At 38.3% G+C, this 16585-nt stretch overlaps 1 protein-coding gene across 1 annotated transcript in view; it reads right to left on the reverse strand.

Annotated features, from left to right (window-relative positions):
- vps13b (vacuolar protein sorting 13 homolog B) overlaps window positions 1-15915 on the reverse strand; it is a 256450-nt gene extending 240535 nt beyond the window's left edge. Inside the window, exons 1-2 of the mRNA XM_030781914.1 lie at window positions 15733-15915; window positions 13444-13587 (exon numbers count right to left, since the gene is read on the reverse strand). Of these exons, the coding sequence (XP_030637774.1) occupies window positions 13444-13587; window positions 15733-15879 (291 nt within the window). The 5' untranslated portion in view covers window positions 15880-15915. The remainder of the gene's footprint in view (window positions 1-13443; window positions 13588-15732) is intronic.
- Between the last annotated feature and the right edge of the window lie 670 nt (window positions 15916-16585).

The raw sequence follows: 16585 nt of genomic DNA on the forward strand, positions 1-16585 counted from the left end.
CTGATTTAGTTCTTCTGATGTCTCCATCAGCCAGCCACAAAAACCAGCATGAGCATGTGAGCCACTCTGACTACAGTGGTGTATTTGCCATGAGTAATAACTGCAAGGTGTAAACCATACAGCCCTTCATGCTCTGTGCCAGCCAGTCACTGACACTCCAGCAACCACATCAAAAAAAAAAAAAAAAAAAATCAGCGTTAAAAAAATTAATTCAGCAAAAGAAAGCTATTCACAGAAATCAGGAATTGATTACGTGTATTTAACCCTTTATTTTCCAGGACATGCATTTTTCATGGACTGGTGACTAAAGTAAAATGAAAGACTGAATCCTCTCCGCACTCCGTTGTTCTTCTCACGTCTTGTGTTTATTTATGATTTCGGATAATTGATTCCAGTCCTTGTACCACAGAAATATCTTAGTGACTTGGCACATAAACACAATCAAAATTTAAAAAAAAAAAAATCAAAAGGGTCCTCCTTTTTTACACGTCCTCTTTTTTGAGAACTTTGAGAAAAGCACGGATTGACATACTTATCCATAACACGCACACTAAATCTGGTTACATGTTAGACCAGAAACACGCACACATGGCTGGACATGTCAGCGACGAGCGAGTAAATTAGCAAAAAGCAGTGACAGTCTTGGCTCTAGCTATTTTGATTATTCAGTTGCAAATGTAATGTGCAGCTGGTGTTTTCCCCAAGATCCACCACATCTACCCACAGAGTGACAGCAAACAGAACACGGAAAGTACCTGTGTCTGGGAAGAGATCCTTTGGAAGACAACAGTTCACAACGCCATAATCAGACTGTTTGAATGTATGAATGTGTATCACTGCCTGGATATACAGTATGTACACATCATATGACCAATATTATAATTACCATTAATAAAAAAAGAATAATTATCAAACGTAATCACCGATTCACAATAACAGAAAAGGGGGGGGGGGGGGGGGCATATTACCATATGAAGGACTCTCAGTGTACTCATGTGGTTATTTTATAAATAGCCTACATAGTTTGATCCCTCATAAAAACAGTGCCCGCAGTCTGATGAAGCAGAGGTGCTACTTAATATCAGTGAAAAAGGCAGTTTTATGACTGTCAGAATAGAATACAGCAAACTTGGTATTCAAACAATGCCATCCTCCTCTAACCTGTGTGGAAGGGAATGGAGGGGGAGTTCATCACTGTGACCTCTTCAGAGATAAGTTGTGCATGAAGAATTACACATGGAAAACATTATAGTAAGAGTAGAGGTATGTAGTGCAACATGTTTTAAGGGCCATAAACGTAAGTGGTCAGTACTCGGTATTCCAGTTCAGAAGAAAAAGCTTTAAACAGAGCTTTGCAGACACCAGTAACAGCAAGCTTGACCCTTTTAATCAGTCTTGTCATCATAACTCAAACGACCACTCAAAGTGAAAGTCAAGACAGATCTGGGGGCATCTGCATCATAATTTAATGATAATTTAACAGTGTCAATGCATCTGGGGTGGAGACCTTCAAATACACTACCGCATTAATTCTGGAGACCTTCTAAAATAAAGAACGCCAATAACAGCACAATGCTATACAGCTGGCTATACAACATATAACCAATTCCCAAATTCAAGGGACTTTTCCTAATAACAATAATAATCAAATCTTTGATCATTTCTGAGATGATCATGTGTTATACGAATGAGACAAAGTCTTCAAGTCGGCAAAGAGCCAATGTGTTCTCTTAGTACCTCTTTCAACAAGAGGTCCACAAAGAAGCTGAGAACACCCAACCTTCTGTCAGCTGGAAATTATAACTTCCTCAAAAGTTTTCACAAAAGACTTAAGCAATTACAGTGTAATTATAACACATGTACATTCTGATCATGTTGGTCATTTAAGGAAGCAATGTGGTAAATCTCAAGTTGGCAATGCTCTACAATGTTTATTATCTTTTTAGCTTACCATATGCTTCAAAAAAAAAATTCTCCCCCTCCTTCTCTCTCCTCCCACCACGAGGAGTGACATGTTGAGCAATTATTGCAGCCACATTCCTCCTTGCTTAGCCAACCATCAGACAGTGTGGCTTGGCCTGCATGAAAACAAACACTACTTGCTCCAGCCGGGACTAGGACATCGGAGCCCATTTTTGATTTTAACAACAACCCACAAATGACGAGTTATACAAATAATCGACATCAGGAAAGCTACATCATCAAGGCTAATCCATCCACCTCCATTAACAGTTACAGCTGAAATATTTGAAATCTCGTAGACTTGACATAAACATGTGTAGGATGGGTTTGACCAAAGTAAACTGTTCATCAATTTAAACTTCAAAAACAAATTACATCCTAAAAAAAAAAAAAAAAAAGGAATTAAATGAATTTTTTTGTCTGCTTTGAACGAACTTCACAAGATTAAACACTTACTGTCCGGCATCATTTTAACTTTCCTCAAATAAATGAGGTATTAGTTTAAAGATCATGATGAAGAGGGTGTACAGAATGAAGCAGCCTCATCTCCAGAAATGAAACACAGACCACCCACATTCTGTTCCGAGTCAGAATTAACATCAGCCCACTGAACTGAGGAATCCACACAGCAGAGACATCACTAATTCCATGTTTCAAATCCAGCAGCAAGTTTTTCAAAGGACGATTAAGCCACCAGTCTGACCTTCTCAGTACAAAAAGGATTTCAAAATTATCATAAGTTCTTCAATAGTTCTTGATAATGACAATACCAGCATCACCAAAATGCACAAACACGAACAAGCCATAGTATCAACACATTCAACATACAGAATCAATTTCAAGTCTCATGATAGCCTGGGGGTGAGGTGGTATTAACTATTAATTCATTACACTGAAACCACTTAATCCCTGTGATTGGGAGGCATCCTGTCTGCACTGCTGCAGGAGGGGAATTTTAGGCACCGTGTCATCTGCTATGTATTGATCACGGCCTGAATCACTGAGCAGCAGGAAGCTGTGGGGTTTAAGTTCTCAGAGGGCCTTCCTGTGTTTGTAGCCCATCTGAGGAGTGTGGTAACCTCAGCCTTCTCTGAAACTACCGCCCAGGATTAACCTCAGCCCAAAACCACTGGCCAACTCAGGGCCCATTGAGTCACACAGCCATACTAAATAAGACCAAGACAGCCCACTGGCCGCAGGCACTGACACGTCTCCTGGCAGCCATAGCAGATGCTTTGCATTAATGCTGGATAAGAAGGCAGAGGTCTGGTGGAAACTGAGAGAGTGCGGCGAGCTTTGCTGAGGAGTTTGCAAGAGGACTGGCAAGTTCCATTAAAAGCTTTAATTTGCATGTTACATCATGCCATTTCTGCAGATTATGACGGCTCAAAGGGAGACAGTCAGTGGTCAAATGAGGATAATGAAATTGATTTATTTCACAAAGCGCACAGAAAAAGCCTCATGCTAATTACTTGAGGCTGGACAGAGAGAGATGCGGATGGAGTGAAGTAGTAGATATTTTTTTACAGGCACTGAAATCCTACTGTAGGAATACTACACTGACAGGGGCTGCAATAAACAAAAAACATAAACTGGAGATTGTAAAAACACACCAATGTAAATACACTGAGACTGGCCACAACAGAAATTGGCCCCATAACAGCTGCAACAGTTTCAGACTGCCTGCAGTGAGTATACATCCCTCCTTATAAAGTTATAGCCTCACATTTATAGACTCCACCAAAAAGTGATAACTCAGTTTAAGAAAAAAATCCATTTTAACCTACAAAACACATCATTTTAACCAAGAAAACACATAGTAATAGTATTGTGCAAAATTAGAAACCCATACAAACATTTTGAATCAATGTGCATCATTGGCATTACAAATGTGAATACAGTATTGTGGGTGGTCTAATAACTTTACTATGTAAAGATTAAATTGGTATATCAGTTGTCTCAGAGAAGACCAAATTCATGGTCATTCTATGATGTGTTAACGCCAAAGTCATTTTTACTTTTTACTTTAACATTTAGTGGACTATAATCAGCTCTTAGTTGTTAAAGTATAAGTGATTTGGTTTAAACCCTCAATAAAAGCTGAGTTTTCTTGAATCACAGAACTCTACAAGTGATTTCTGAGTGACTTTAAAAGCAGTTTTGTCCTTTTTTAAAAGTTGTTGTCCTTTTGTAGATGACGTTGACAAACGTCATCTACATCAGCCCAGTTCACTTTTGTGAGAGATTTAAAGACTGGATATAACCTATTAACAGCATAAACAAAGGAGCAAGTTGTGGAAAACAAAGCACATAAGTCTTGTTTTTTGGGCAAAGGCTACATTCCTCTGCCACCGAGGACAAAGACGCACATCCTGAAAAATCCTGCATTGAGAGCGCAGAAACAGGGTGAGCTAATTCTCTTTACTCTGAAATGGACCATGATACATCTGATATAAGCAAAATTCTGTAATCCTTGAGGAATTCCCCATGAGAGAGCAAACAGGACTTAACGGAAACATGTGTCCAAATTAACTGCCGCGCTATCATTCAGTATGATATGAAGTGGTGGCTGGGGTTGGTAATGTCTCTAGACCAAGAGAGAGCTGAATTTGAACTGATTACATGCACCCAAAGGGGCACTTAACATTATTTATTTTCCCAAGATGCCCTAATCAGAATACACCCCGAGAAGATGAAAAAAAAGGATCCCAAAGCGTGTGAGGTGGGCCACAAATGATCCATTTGAAAATAAGCCTTGATTTCAGATCATTTTGGGGACAAGCCAAAGGTCAAAATTGACCTAAGTGGCATGAAAACCTTTATTCCCCCCAAACAATCTGAGAGTCCTACTTATAGGTTTAAGACAATACCAAAATCACCTTAGGGGGCTGTTAAGGACCGAGATATAGACAACCCACATTTTAGTGCATGCGTGGCTGCACGGGAGAGGGGGGCATTGTGAATGGAGTTTGTTTAATGAAATTAAAGAAAAATGCTCATATTTTTAATCACATTTCAAAGTCGGATTCCTTCAAAAGCTGTGATCCACAACATCTTGATGTTTCAAGTGGCCCTGGTCTAATATCAGATATACTAGACAATTGTATAATATAAAAAAACTACTGGGTTTTCAGTGAATCAGCAGCAGCTGCAACAGGATCTGTTGTGGGTGCCCACCATGTCAAATTTCATAATTATCAAGGATTTGACCTGACCACCTCTGTTTCCCCATACAATTCCAGGGAGGCAAATGCCCCCCCCCCCCGGCCTTAACAATCATCAGTTACTATGCATGCTGAAATGCTAAAAAACTTTGACCACGATTCAAAAAGTTCTCCAAAGATCAAATTTCCCTTCCCAGTTTAGTTGAAAAATGCAAACAAACATACAGAGCAAAATTAAAGTTAATACGAGCAACAGGTTTCAAGAGAAAGAAAATGAAACTCATCAAAGACACTGATAATGAGGTCAAATATCACTTTCCTGCGAGGTCCTCTTTTTGGGACTAAAGCCGATTCACAATTTTGAAACCCGTGTCATGACTTGATCGCACAAAATTTAATCAGTCTTTCGACAAATAAATTGTCCTTCCACAATCGTATCACACGTTTGAGACCCTTTAAAGTTTTGAGCCATGTACAGTGAGCATGTTGTGTCAATGAGATGTGAGACACAGGAAAAGATACTTTTTCAAACATCCAAAACAGCAGAGAATCCTTGATAAAATATCCTGCAGCATCCACAGCTAAGATCCTCAGACCTTTGGGTTTGTTCAGCCAGAGATGTATCAAGCGGTATTTTGAGGGCCAAAATACATCAAATCAATCACAAACAATTCGTCAAATCACAGTGCCTAAGATAACACCCAGAGCAAGGAAGGCACCGTAAAAACAAAAAACCCCCCCAAAAAAAATGTAAAAGTCCTGAAACAACGAACGTGGAGCCAGGAGAAAGACCAAACAGAGATCGATTTCTCGGTCAAGAACGCTGATGTTGTTTCACTCACTGTGAAGAAACCAGGCCTCATTTTTGCTTAGGACAAAAATGAAAAAATAAATCTTTGGTACAGAAACTGTGCGTATTTCGCTACATTTATGAAGACCCGCATTACATTTTTCAAACTTGACAGATCTCACCCACAACAGATGTAAGATACAGTGGTACCACAGCCTCAACCCCTGCGCTTTCTCCTTGACACACATTCAAGAATAAAAAGGCAATAGCATGTTTTAGACCATAATGCTAGCAAGGCCTATAATGCTTGCTAAGGTCTTTGATAATCCTGCCAATTTGCAGAGATTTTCACCAAACAGCTCTTAATATATTTTGAAATCACCAGAAGGAGAAGTAGAAGCAGATGAAGAAAACGTCTCACAATAAGTTTCCGGTAGTTTCACTGCCAGGAATCCTAATAATAAGAGGAGGGCGCATGCCAAAAGCAATTGGGTTCCAGCAGTTTCTCTCCTTGGGTCCCTAACAAAGGGGGATTCTTTCACAGCTAATTACAAGTGTGCCTGATGTGAACATTGCTCATATTGCTGGGGTGTGAAAAATAAGTTAGTTTGTTTTTGTAAGGCGCCCGCGTGAGCTTTGACAGGCATGTCACTGGACATGTTGGTCCGAGTGCTGGCAGGCCATATTGCAAACAGTGGTAGGGGTTTTTCTGACAAGTTTACCTCAGGGGAGGGCCATAGTGTAAACATGTCACATTAAAGCAGCCTTCCTTAAACTACGGGTCAGCACACAAAGTGGGTCATGGACATGTAAACAATGGGTCAGAAATTGGGAGAGTAAAGCTATCATGCTTTTTATTAGCAATTCAGTATATTTTTATTTATGACCTAATAGTATCCACCTGCTTTAATTGTATTTTCAGTGTAGACTTTATATTTTGTAGACCACTCTGTGTAGCCAGAAACGGGAATCATATAAAGCTTGCATTGTTATCACTTTGTTTTTTTACCTCATAATTTCTTGCTTTTTTTCTGTCAGGACTCCATGAGCTGAATGCTAAGAATATTCTGCTGGGTCAGACATTTCAGTGAGGTCTTGATCTTTTAACAAATTACTGTTAGTGATTCTTCCCCAGCCAGAGAACTTGTCAGAGAGTTGGCTATCAAACACCCAAGGGTGTATTCTGGTACATTTTAAGGTTAAAACAGTACAAGAGAAGTCTTGTCAACTAGCCATGTATAAATCAAGATAGTAGTGGACATATATAAGCAAACTGCACCTGTCTCCCGAGACACAGTTTACTGATACACAAGTACATGTTTACGGATCAGCTGTGGGCCTTGCAAGGCTCTTGTATAATTCTGAATCAAGTGAGGGCAGGACAAAGAGTAAAAACAAAATTAATATCTAAGGGCTCTCTCTCAGGCTCAAGTAAAAAAGCCCTGTACTGCGCTGATGATCAGACCAGGGTCCACATAAGCAATTTGCTCTCTGCGAGCTGATCAATCAAAGGCAAAACAGGCAGTCAGCATCAGGACAAGGATTATCTGGTTTGTGATCTTTGATTACAAACTTCCAGCTATTGCTGTCTTTTACTTGTTCCTTTCCTTTTTTTATTACTACAGATGAATGCGATAGTTTTTAACCTCATCATTAAGTAAATCAGACATCATTCAATAACGACTATAACGACTCAAAGACTGAAAAGGAAAGATGTGCCAGACCTCATCAGTACAAAAATAAATACTGAGTGAAAAACCTATAAGAGAGGAAGAAAAAAAAAAGCAGAATACCAGCAAGGGTAATTTCTTGTAAAAGATGTACTTTGACAGTTAGAAGTGGAGAAAGCTTAAACATTTCAGCATATTCAATCAGAGACTTGTGGGTTGAGTTCCCAGTGTGGGAAACCGTCCGCGGTAGCACAAAAAGCAGAGTGGCTGCTGTCCTGAAGTCCAGCATAGCAATTAGGGTTTTCCCGTTTTAAAGCACCGTAGCTGATTTAGAATGAGGAGGTTTACGTTCAGTGCAATATGCCAATGAGAGAGCACATTTATCAGATGATTCAATAGAGCACAAGCAATTTCCTTTAATTCCTAAAGCATTATGTTTTAAACGACAGTCAAATGCATATATTAGGATTGGAAATTGAAGGAGAAGTTCACTGAGTTGTTTTTTTTTTTTCTTTTTTAAATTCCCAAATATGCTCTCACCTTAAAACAACTCAAGACAATTTTAAGATAATAACAAATGGCATGCTTAAGCATGAACGCTGCCTCCAGCAGCACACAGAAAAAAAAAAGTCCACATTTCTTCCCCTGGCCGCTGCAACACATGGGCTTTGAGAGCACAGTTTTAAAACGGTGGAAAAACCATGATTACCCCAGCTAAATAAAAACAGGAATCGCACCGGCAATGTGGAAAACAATTTAATCAATCGCAAATATATTATCCTGTCGGTATCATTCAGCTGATTATCCTTTGTGGGCCCAAAAAAAAATTAGCTTGCAATTTTACAAAAAAAACAAAAAAACAAAAAAACACCGAGGCGATCTGTTTTTTCGTTGAAATTCGTGAAAGCAGTTAGCATATATTGTTCTGACGCAAAAAAAAAATGTAAAGGGAAAAAAAAAAAAAAAGATTTGAACAAAGAAAAGAACTGAATGTATGCGTGGCCTACACTGCCACGGCGCATTCAAAGCACTAGTTTGACAGCTGGACCACAGCTGTACGCATTCCCTCAGTTAAAAATGAATTGCTTCTCTCACAACACAAAGATTTTGCCGGATTCAGTGTGCAAATAGCTTTCGTTCGCTGCAAGGGGCGTACATGAGGCCATAGTTTTCAGCCTCATTACTCTCACTCCTTCCAGCCATAAGGATGCTGATGTGAACTCAGCAATCCTGTGGGATGCACCTAGTCCACACCGACAGAGCTATTCTAGGCAGTGTTTTCCTCTGGAGTTGTTTTGCTGCAGTGTGGGCATCTTGCTAATATGTTTATTATTAGTGTTTGTTGTTTATTAAGATTGCTTTGAACACGTTTCACAGCACAACTGTTGACAATCTCTCTCAAGTAGTTCAAAAGCTTTTATAATGTAGCTTAGTGAATGACAATTGTGCTTTAATGTAGATACAGCTGCAAATATTGTAAGCTATGATAAATAATATTTGTTTCTCAAGCGTGCATCCAGTTTTAATTTGTTTATAACAAAATCCTAATTAAATACATACAAAAGCATATAATAAAAAAAAAACACTGGGACAGCATTTTCATGTGTGTGTGATTATAAACTAAATTTATCTAGCAAACTACTCCCATGCTATATCAAACATTTGTTTGGGCTTTCTTGATGAGTTTCCTTTGTGCTTCACATGCTTTTACAAAGATTTTTATTATCTGGCAATATTATTTGTATTTCTATTCACTTATATTTTCCCAATCGTTGTAGAAATCATTTTGGCAAAGGAAGGCTGCTATGACACTAAACAAAACAATGTCAAGCTAGGGGAAAACTGCCAAAAAAATGGCTATATAAAATAAAACCTGTCAATTCAGTGTAGATGGTATTACAGTCCATTTTTTACTGAGCCTATCAATTCATAACATAACAGCTGAGAAGAAGCAGGGCAGACTCAAAAGTCTGTACAAAGATTCCTTTCACGATGAGAATCCTACTTTGGATCTAGTACCCAGAAAAAAAAAACTCTGTGAGATTGGATAATATGGAGTAACACGGAGGAACAGTGACTAATACGACAATAAATGTAATGTGTAGAAAAGGTTACAAACTATCAACAGGTAAGCCTCATTTTAGGTCTGCATATTTCTAAAAACCAGAAATCCTCATTACTCCCTACTTAAGGCAATTAAAGTGTCAGGAAAAGCTGTAATCTTAAACTGCAGCTCAAGCTATACGTTTCTGCTTTTTCTGGAAATTTCCATGTAATTGTCTACACGGCAGCTGGGCAGAAATAGAATATCCCAATATTTCAGGGCGTTTCTGTACAAGGGGTAGCTGAAACATTAAGAGCTACAAATGAAATCTTGCCTCATTACAGGATCCTTAATGAACTTCAAAAAGTCTGCAGATGTTTTTACAGGAAAGCCCTCAGTCTTTCACAGTAATTGTAAAAACAAACTATATTAATTATATCATTAATCATTTCCACACAAAAGTCCTGTGATAACTACTACAGACAACTTCAGTTATAGCCTACTCTAACTCTCCAACATAAAATATTTGAAACTAAACAGAATCTAATTTAGGGCATATGTTAATGTTACTCAAATAAATGAGACCCCCGAATTCTGGCATCTAACACGTTATTAATAGGGTTCCATAAATTGTCTGGGCATAATGTGACAGATGTAAGAGTCAAATAAATCACGTAGTTGATTCTTTGAACCAAAAAGGAAAGTCTACACCCAGTTACGTGTTTGACTGAATAATATCTCTGATTCATTACAGATTATGAAGACATTTGGCCACAGTGACTGTACAAAAACGACTTGCTCTTTAATAAAACACTGCTGATTTGAGAGCCCATGCCTAGCACCAGAGTTAAGATACTTGACTAATCCCTAAAATATGCAGTCCACATAAAAATGTAAATAAAAGGGGAAAATGAACAACAACATTAACCTGCCACATATGTTCATGTGATCCTTTTATCAACAATCCATAGACAATATGGTCCATATACGGTAACAAAGTAATTCTGAATGTACCAACTGGCCAGTGCCTGTAACCAAGGCTAGAGAAAGATCGCAAGGGCATGATTTTTATTCTGTGTTTGGCAAGATTATTGTTGACACACAGCTGGCCTTACAGTTCTCTACTAAGCAATGGCATCCAAAGCAGCGTGCACTTCCCAAAATACAAGCAAAGCTCAGCCCAGGAACATACGTAAGAATTATACTGTTCTTAAATTGATTTGAAGCGCGAGACAAAACAAGGCTAAAGTAATCGCTAAAGCTAACTACACAGGTTAGATCAAACTGGACCACGAGCAGGCACTTTCATCAAAAGCACCGGTGGTCCAACATCCTATTAAGTAATTTAATATTGATGTTTCCATTTTTGTACACCACCCTCCAGGTAAAAACCTTTTATCTAAAATCATGATAAATGACATAAATTTTCAAATTACGAGAAAAGGAGGCCCAGAACTGTTTTCTTGGCTTCAGAACTGACGTGACAGCAGAAGCTGGAAAGGAGAGAAGTGTAGCGCCTCATTGAAATTTCCTGAGCTATGACTTCTGCTGCAGTTTTTGGCTCCGTTCCAAATTGTCTCTCTAAGGGGTGAGCATACCATCGAATAATTTGTCCAAATGTCATTTGCAATTTTGTAAGAAGAAAGTCCTTCCTAGCCTGGGAGGCCTTTGTGAAAAAACATCTGTAACAAATACTTGTTTTGAGAGTACATGCATGTCAGCCACGACGCCTCCCGACCTTAAACTGCATTCAGCAGGCATTGGGGGAAAAAAAAAGCTAAAAATTTCCATAAGGACAGAAATGTGATCGCTCAAGCAGTAGCCATCTGCATACTATGATATTTACCATTAGTTCTGGGCTGCCCAAGCTCATATGTTACAAATCTTTTTGGCCTCAGTCTATATAATTAGATGTAATTGACTTCCCTTGAAATGTGTTTCTAGGGGGGCCATCTGGCCTTGAGGCTACTACCTTCCTATACATGACTTCTTTTAGCTCAACACAGCATGGGTGGCATAGGTAGGGACCAGGCTCTTCTACACAAATAAACAGTCGTGAAATGTCTTTCATATCCCATTTCCAATTATGAAAATATTTATGAAAAAAAATAATAAAACCAAATAAAATAATATAAATACTTTGACGAGATAATTGTTTTCAGATTTCTGACCCTGGTTGTACAATGACATTCTCAATGTATTTTGTTCACAGGCCTGTTACAAGGACCTAATGCTGCTTGTGTCAGAGGTGCAGGTAGCTTGGACACAGAGCGCTCTCTGAGAATGACTTTGTATATGCTTGTGTGTCTCGAATGATATGTGGAAACAAAACAGACGCATGCACTATAACCAAAACAGAGTCTGCCTAGTTGTCCTCCAATGCGTCATATCATCCACCTCAAATTAAAGAAAAAAAAGAAAGAAAAAAGAAACAGGACAGGAGGAAACAGAGTATAAGCTTCTTTACACCCAGTCCAGTGAAACTAAAATCATTTTCTGGTTAACCCTCAAGGCATTCACCGACTAATATCTGTAAACATATTATGCCAATCAAGACATAATATTATATTAACGTATTTACATTTCAATTTGACATATGTCAGGCGGAATAACATTTTTACTGCATATGAAACAATTTTATCTTTACAAAATATGCCTAACTGTAGACAGGATCTTAACCACTGAGTCCTTACTAACTTATATAAACAAGTTCTTATTTCCTAAAAGGCCCATTTGCAAGCACTTGACTGTGGTAAAGTTGATGATGGAATGCCATCATCAATAGGGTTTTCATATGTGGCCTTCCCTGGCAGCCTCATTTTAAACTGACACCACCATCTGCTTTCTTCTCTCCCCTTATTGCTTTTGAAAAATCTTGGTCAAAATCCAAATGCATGATATGACATCTTGCTTCACTAAACACCAAGTGATTTATTTACTTTTTGGTCTCATTGTTTTGTTTTCTTATTCTCCTCTCTGGATTACTAACGCTCTTCATCAAAACCAGTAAGGGGGGAAACAATGTGTTGATGGTGGAGACCAGAGATTATGATACTAAACCATGTGGTATTAATGAAATATAACCCATTTAGGTGAAACCTTACCACACATCCACAAAAAAAAATTATAAGATAAGAAAGTTACATTGTGTGATCCTTATAAAATACAGTCCTTTGGCTAACCAAAGCAATTCCTTTCATTATCAGTATTGACTAGCCTAACCAAAAATCCATGCTTTTCAGCAGCCAATGTTGCATATCACTACAAAGAAATTACTTCATGATCTTACTCTCCAAATATCAAACCATCCTCACTTGAGGACTGTAGTCTGGTACATGGTATAACAGCAGATCTTCTGCTGGAGGTGCTGGTTGGTTTATCAACTAAACTATTTTTCTTTTGACAACAGCACACCACCAAAGAAGTTCGACTAGTGGCTCTGTTTTGTCAAACGCATCAAGTTTTGAGTTTTTTGTGCACAGTTATGTAGCCTACATTCCTGTCTTGGAATATACTGATCTAAGCTTGTCTTTCCACCTCTCCTCTCTGCACCATGCCTTTGTTGATGTCTAGTAAACATTCTGATGCATTTTTAAAGCCCTTTCTGAAAAGTTCTGTTTGTGGTTCCTTATCACTTGCACTCATTTTGAAAAGACTGGTATCTTTAAACAGTAGCTAACTCCTTATAGTAGACACAAAAGTCAAAATAAGGTTTAAAACCTCTGGTTCCCTTTATTAGGGAATCATTTAGGACCTCAGCAAGAGAGGGAAAAGTGAGATGATTTGGGCTGGAGAGTTACACAGCTCACTGACCTGGGCCCCATCCTTCAGTTTGAGGATGCACTCCATTGTGTTGATGGTGATGACCACTGGTTCTGAACCCAGCTTGGTCCATGGAACATGCATTCTGAGTTCATGAATGTGACCACTGAGGAACGTAAAGGGCAACTTCAGCTCCTACAGACATTTAAAGAAGCAAAACAAAGAGACATGTTAGTAAAACAATTATTAGACATGAATGATGAACCAGTGGAATGGGGACAAAAAACACATTTTCAAAAGTCATCAAAGTTAGCGAAGCAGTACAAAGGCCTTCTGACTGTTACAAAAATGCTCCTATAAATGTAGTAAATAATATACCAAAACCATCAAAAGCCAAATAACATGAAAATTGATCTGACATTCAGCATCACATAAAAATTAAATTTAGAGAAAAGCAAATCTGTTAAAACTTTCTGAAACTCTTTTTTTTTTCAGTGCTCTTTATTAAGACCTTTTCCTAAAGGGACAAATAACTAATATAATTGTTTCATATCATATGAGTCACCGAGAGTAACAGATGAAAGGAGAGTGAGACAATCACCCCAAAACTGTCTTAAATCAAATTAATACAATAGCTTAATAAGTTTCAAAGCTTGTTGAAGCTTTGTTGATTGCAACTTAAAAGAAATGATGTGAGTAATTTATGCAGATGGTATTGGGAGTTATCTCAGTGCATCATACTACTCCCAAGATGCTCTGTTTGAACCATCCTGTGAAATCTTAACTGCCAACAGAACCCAGTGAATGTTTCCCTCACCGTTTGCTGCCAAAATCTAATAATGAAACATATTTTGGAAGAAGATTCAGTTTGGATTTACAGCACAATGGTATAACAGCCCAAATGCTTTTGCTTTAACTGTACTCTTGAGAATCCATAATAACTTCTAGGCGGATTATGTATTAAATACAAATTCTAAACAAAAGAGACAGTAGAAAAGTAAAAGAGATCTGTCAAGATCTAAAGATAATGCTGTCTGCTGATTTCTAAAGACTAATCTGCTTTAAAGTTTCAGATGGATGCAAGCTGCTTCCAATAAACCTGCTCATCTTGCTCGTTTAGCCTGTGTTACAGTCTATACTTTGGTAACAGACAGAAACCCCAGTTTGTGAGGGAAAACCTCTCTCAGAACATGGCAAAAAAAAATTTTTCCAGATATGACAACTCTAAGAGCCCACTGTACCCCCAAATAACAAAGCAAAGCAAAGCAAACATTCCAGTTAAGCCACGTAACTATAACATGCCAGTCGAGAAATAAAGTACTATTGAGAAAGCCATCTGTGGTTTACATGAAAAGCTTTTGCTTCTGCTTCAGACAGTAAAGGCTTTGATTACCAACAGAAAACAAGAGATGTGCCAGTGCTTCTTAATGCTTCATATTCAAACCGTCATTTTAAGTCCATTTGCTTTGATCCGGTGATGTGGGAGAGATGTGGACATGGGAAAAATGATCGCAAACCACCGAGCAAAAGACAAATGTTAATGTATTAAAGATGCACTCTACAGCATTGTAGGATATATATGTGAGTTTTTGTGTATATATGTATATGAGTTGATATGTAAACGAGAAGTGTATGAATAAAAAACACTTCTACAAAATAAACGCTCCAGTCTGAACACTATACCGCAAAATACACAGTTTGATGATCCAATCAGAAAAAGACACTGCAAAAGTAAGAACTGCTAATATTGATTCGGTATGGTCAAAATTATTCCACACACAAATGATTTGGCAACACCTGTATATATTAAGTCCTCCTTGTGCGCCTTCTTTTTCCAAATTATCTGTACCTACATCTCAACTAGAATGCAAATCCAGGCTAAACACAAGCAGGACCAGCTGGTACATGCCACCCAGAACCAATGACTATACAAAGAAGGAAGGTGAATTCCCCATGATTAATCTGAATTACACCATATCTTCACAATCACACTGTATCTCTGGTACTTTTTCATCTATTTTTCTTTCAGTCAGAGAAATTGTGTTCTTTTTAGCTCTGATGAAGCCCAAAGAACACAATGCAGTGGTCCTGAAAATGCAAGGGAGAGTCAACAGACATGACAAAGCAATGTTTTAGTCTGGTCTAGAATTTTTGATCAACATGTCACGCAGATATCACGGTTTAGCTTTAAGTGGCATAGACATTCATCAGTGCTTCACACACCAAAAAGTACCAAACATTTTTGTGCTATTTACTTTTGGGCGTGACGGTGGAATTGCCTAAGGCTCACACTTCTGGTAATACATCCTGTAAGTAAAAACTCCCATAACTGAAACACACCTGCTCCAGGACATCCAGCTTCAGGTCCAGCTTGCTCAAGACCACATCCCCTCCCCATAGTGAGAACTGCAGGTCTGATGGCTTCAGGTTCTTTATGTATCGGTTCACATAACTCATCAAGAGCGGAGTAACATACGTCTCCAACATCTTGAGATTTCCTGGACTCTTCCAGGTGTTAGTGGGACACCTGAAAGTGTTACTGGTACAAAACAAAACAAAAAAAGGAAAATACTGCATTATAATTTCCACAGAAATCTGAGAGTGCAACATTATTCAAGTTAAAGAAATGTGAACGTAAAAGCTAGATCTTTCAGTCAACAGCGCATCTCGTCAGGAAAGCTCAGTGTCACAACAGCATGCTTGTCACACATTACAGCATCAGGGAAAATTTGATAAGAGCAGGCCTACATTTAGCCTATACTTGTAAAATACTTGTGAACTGCGTAAAGTCATCAGTCAAAATGTTACGGGCCACGGCATCACATAACGTTACGCTTAATGAGATCAGAGAGGTTTGATTTTAAAAAAAAAAATACACTGTCTTGTTGAAATGAGTTTAACACAAATAACAGATGATGACACAACATTTCAAATGTATAGCACAACTACATTTGCTACACAGAATACTTATTTCGTATCAAGTTGACTAACTCAATGCCAGCTAACATAACAATTTCGCTGTAGAAAACCTATTCACTGTTAAGTAATGACCGTGGTACCAAGCTGTAATCAAGCAGTTACCGTAAGAGTCATCAATGCTCGTAGAACATTACTCATCGACATCTTCCACCCAACTATCGCTCCTCCAAATACTGTACTTAGACTTCAGTTGACACAGAGCAATCTAATATAA

This window comes from Chanos chanos, chromosome 8 (genome assembly GCF_902362185.1).
Source record: "Chanos chanos chromosome 8, fChaCha1.1, whole genome shotgun sequence".
Taxonomy (NCBI): Eukaryota; Metazoa; Chordata; class Actinopteri; order Gonorynchiformes; family Chanidae; genus Chanos; species Chanos chanos.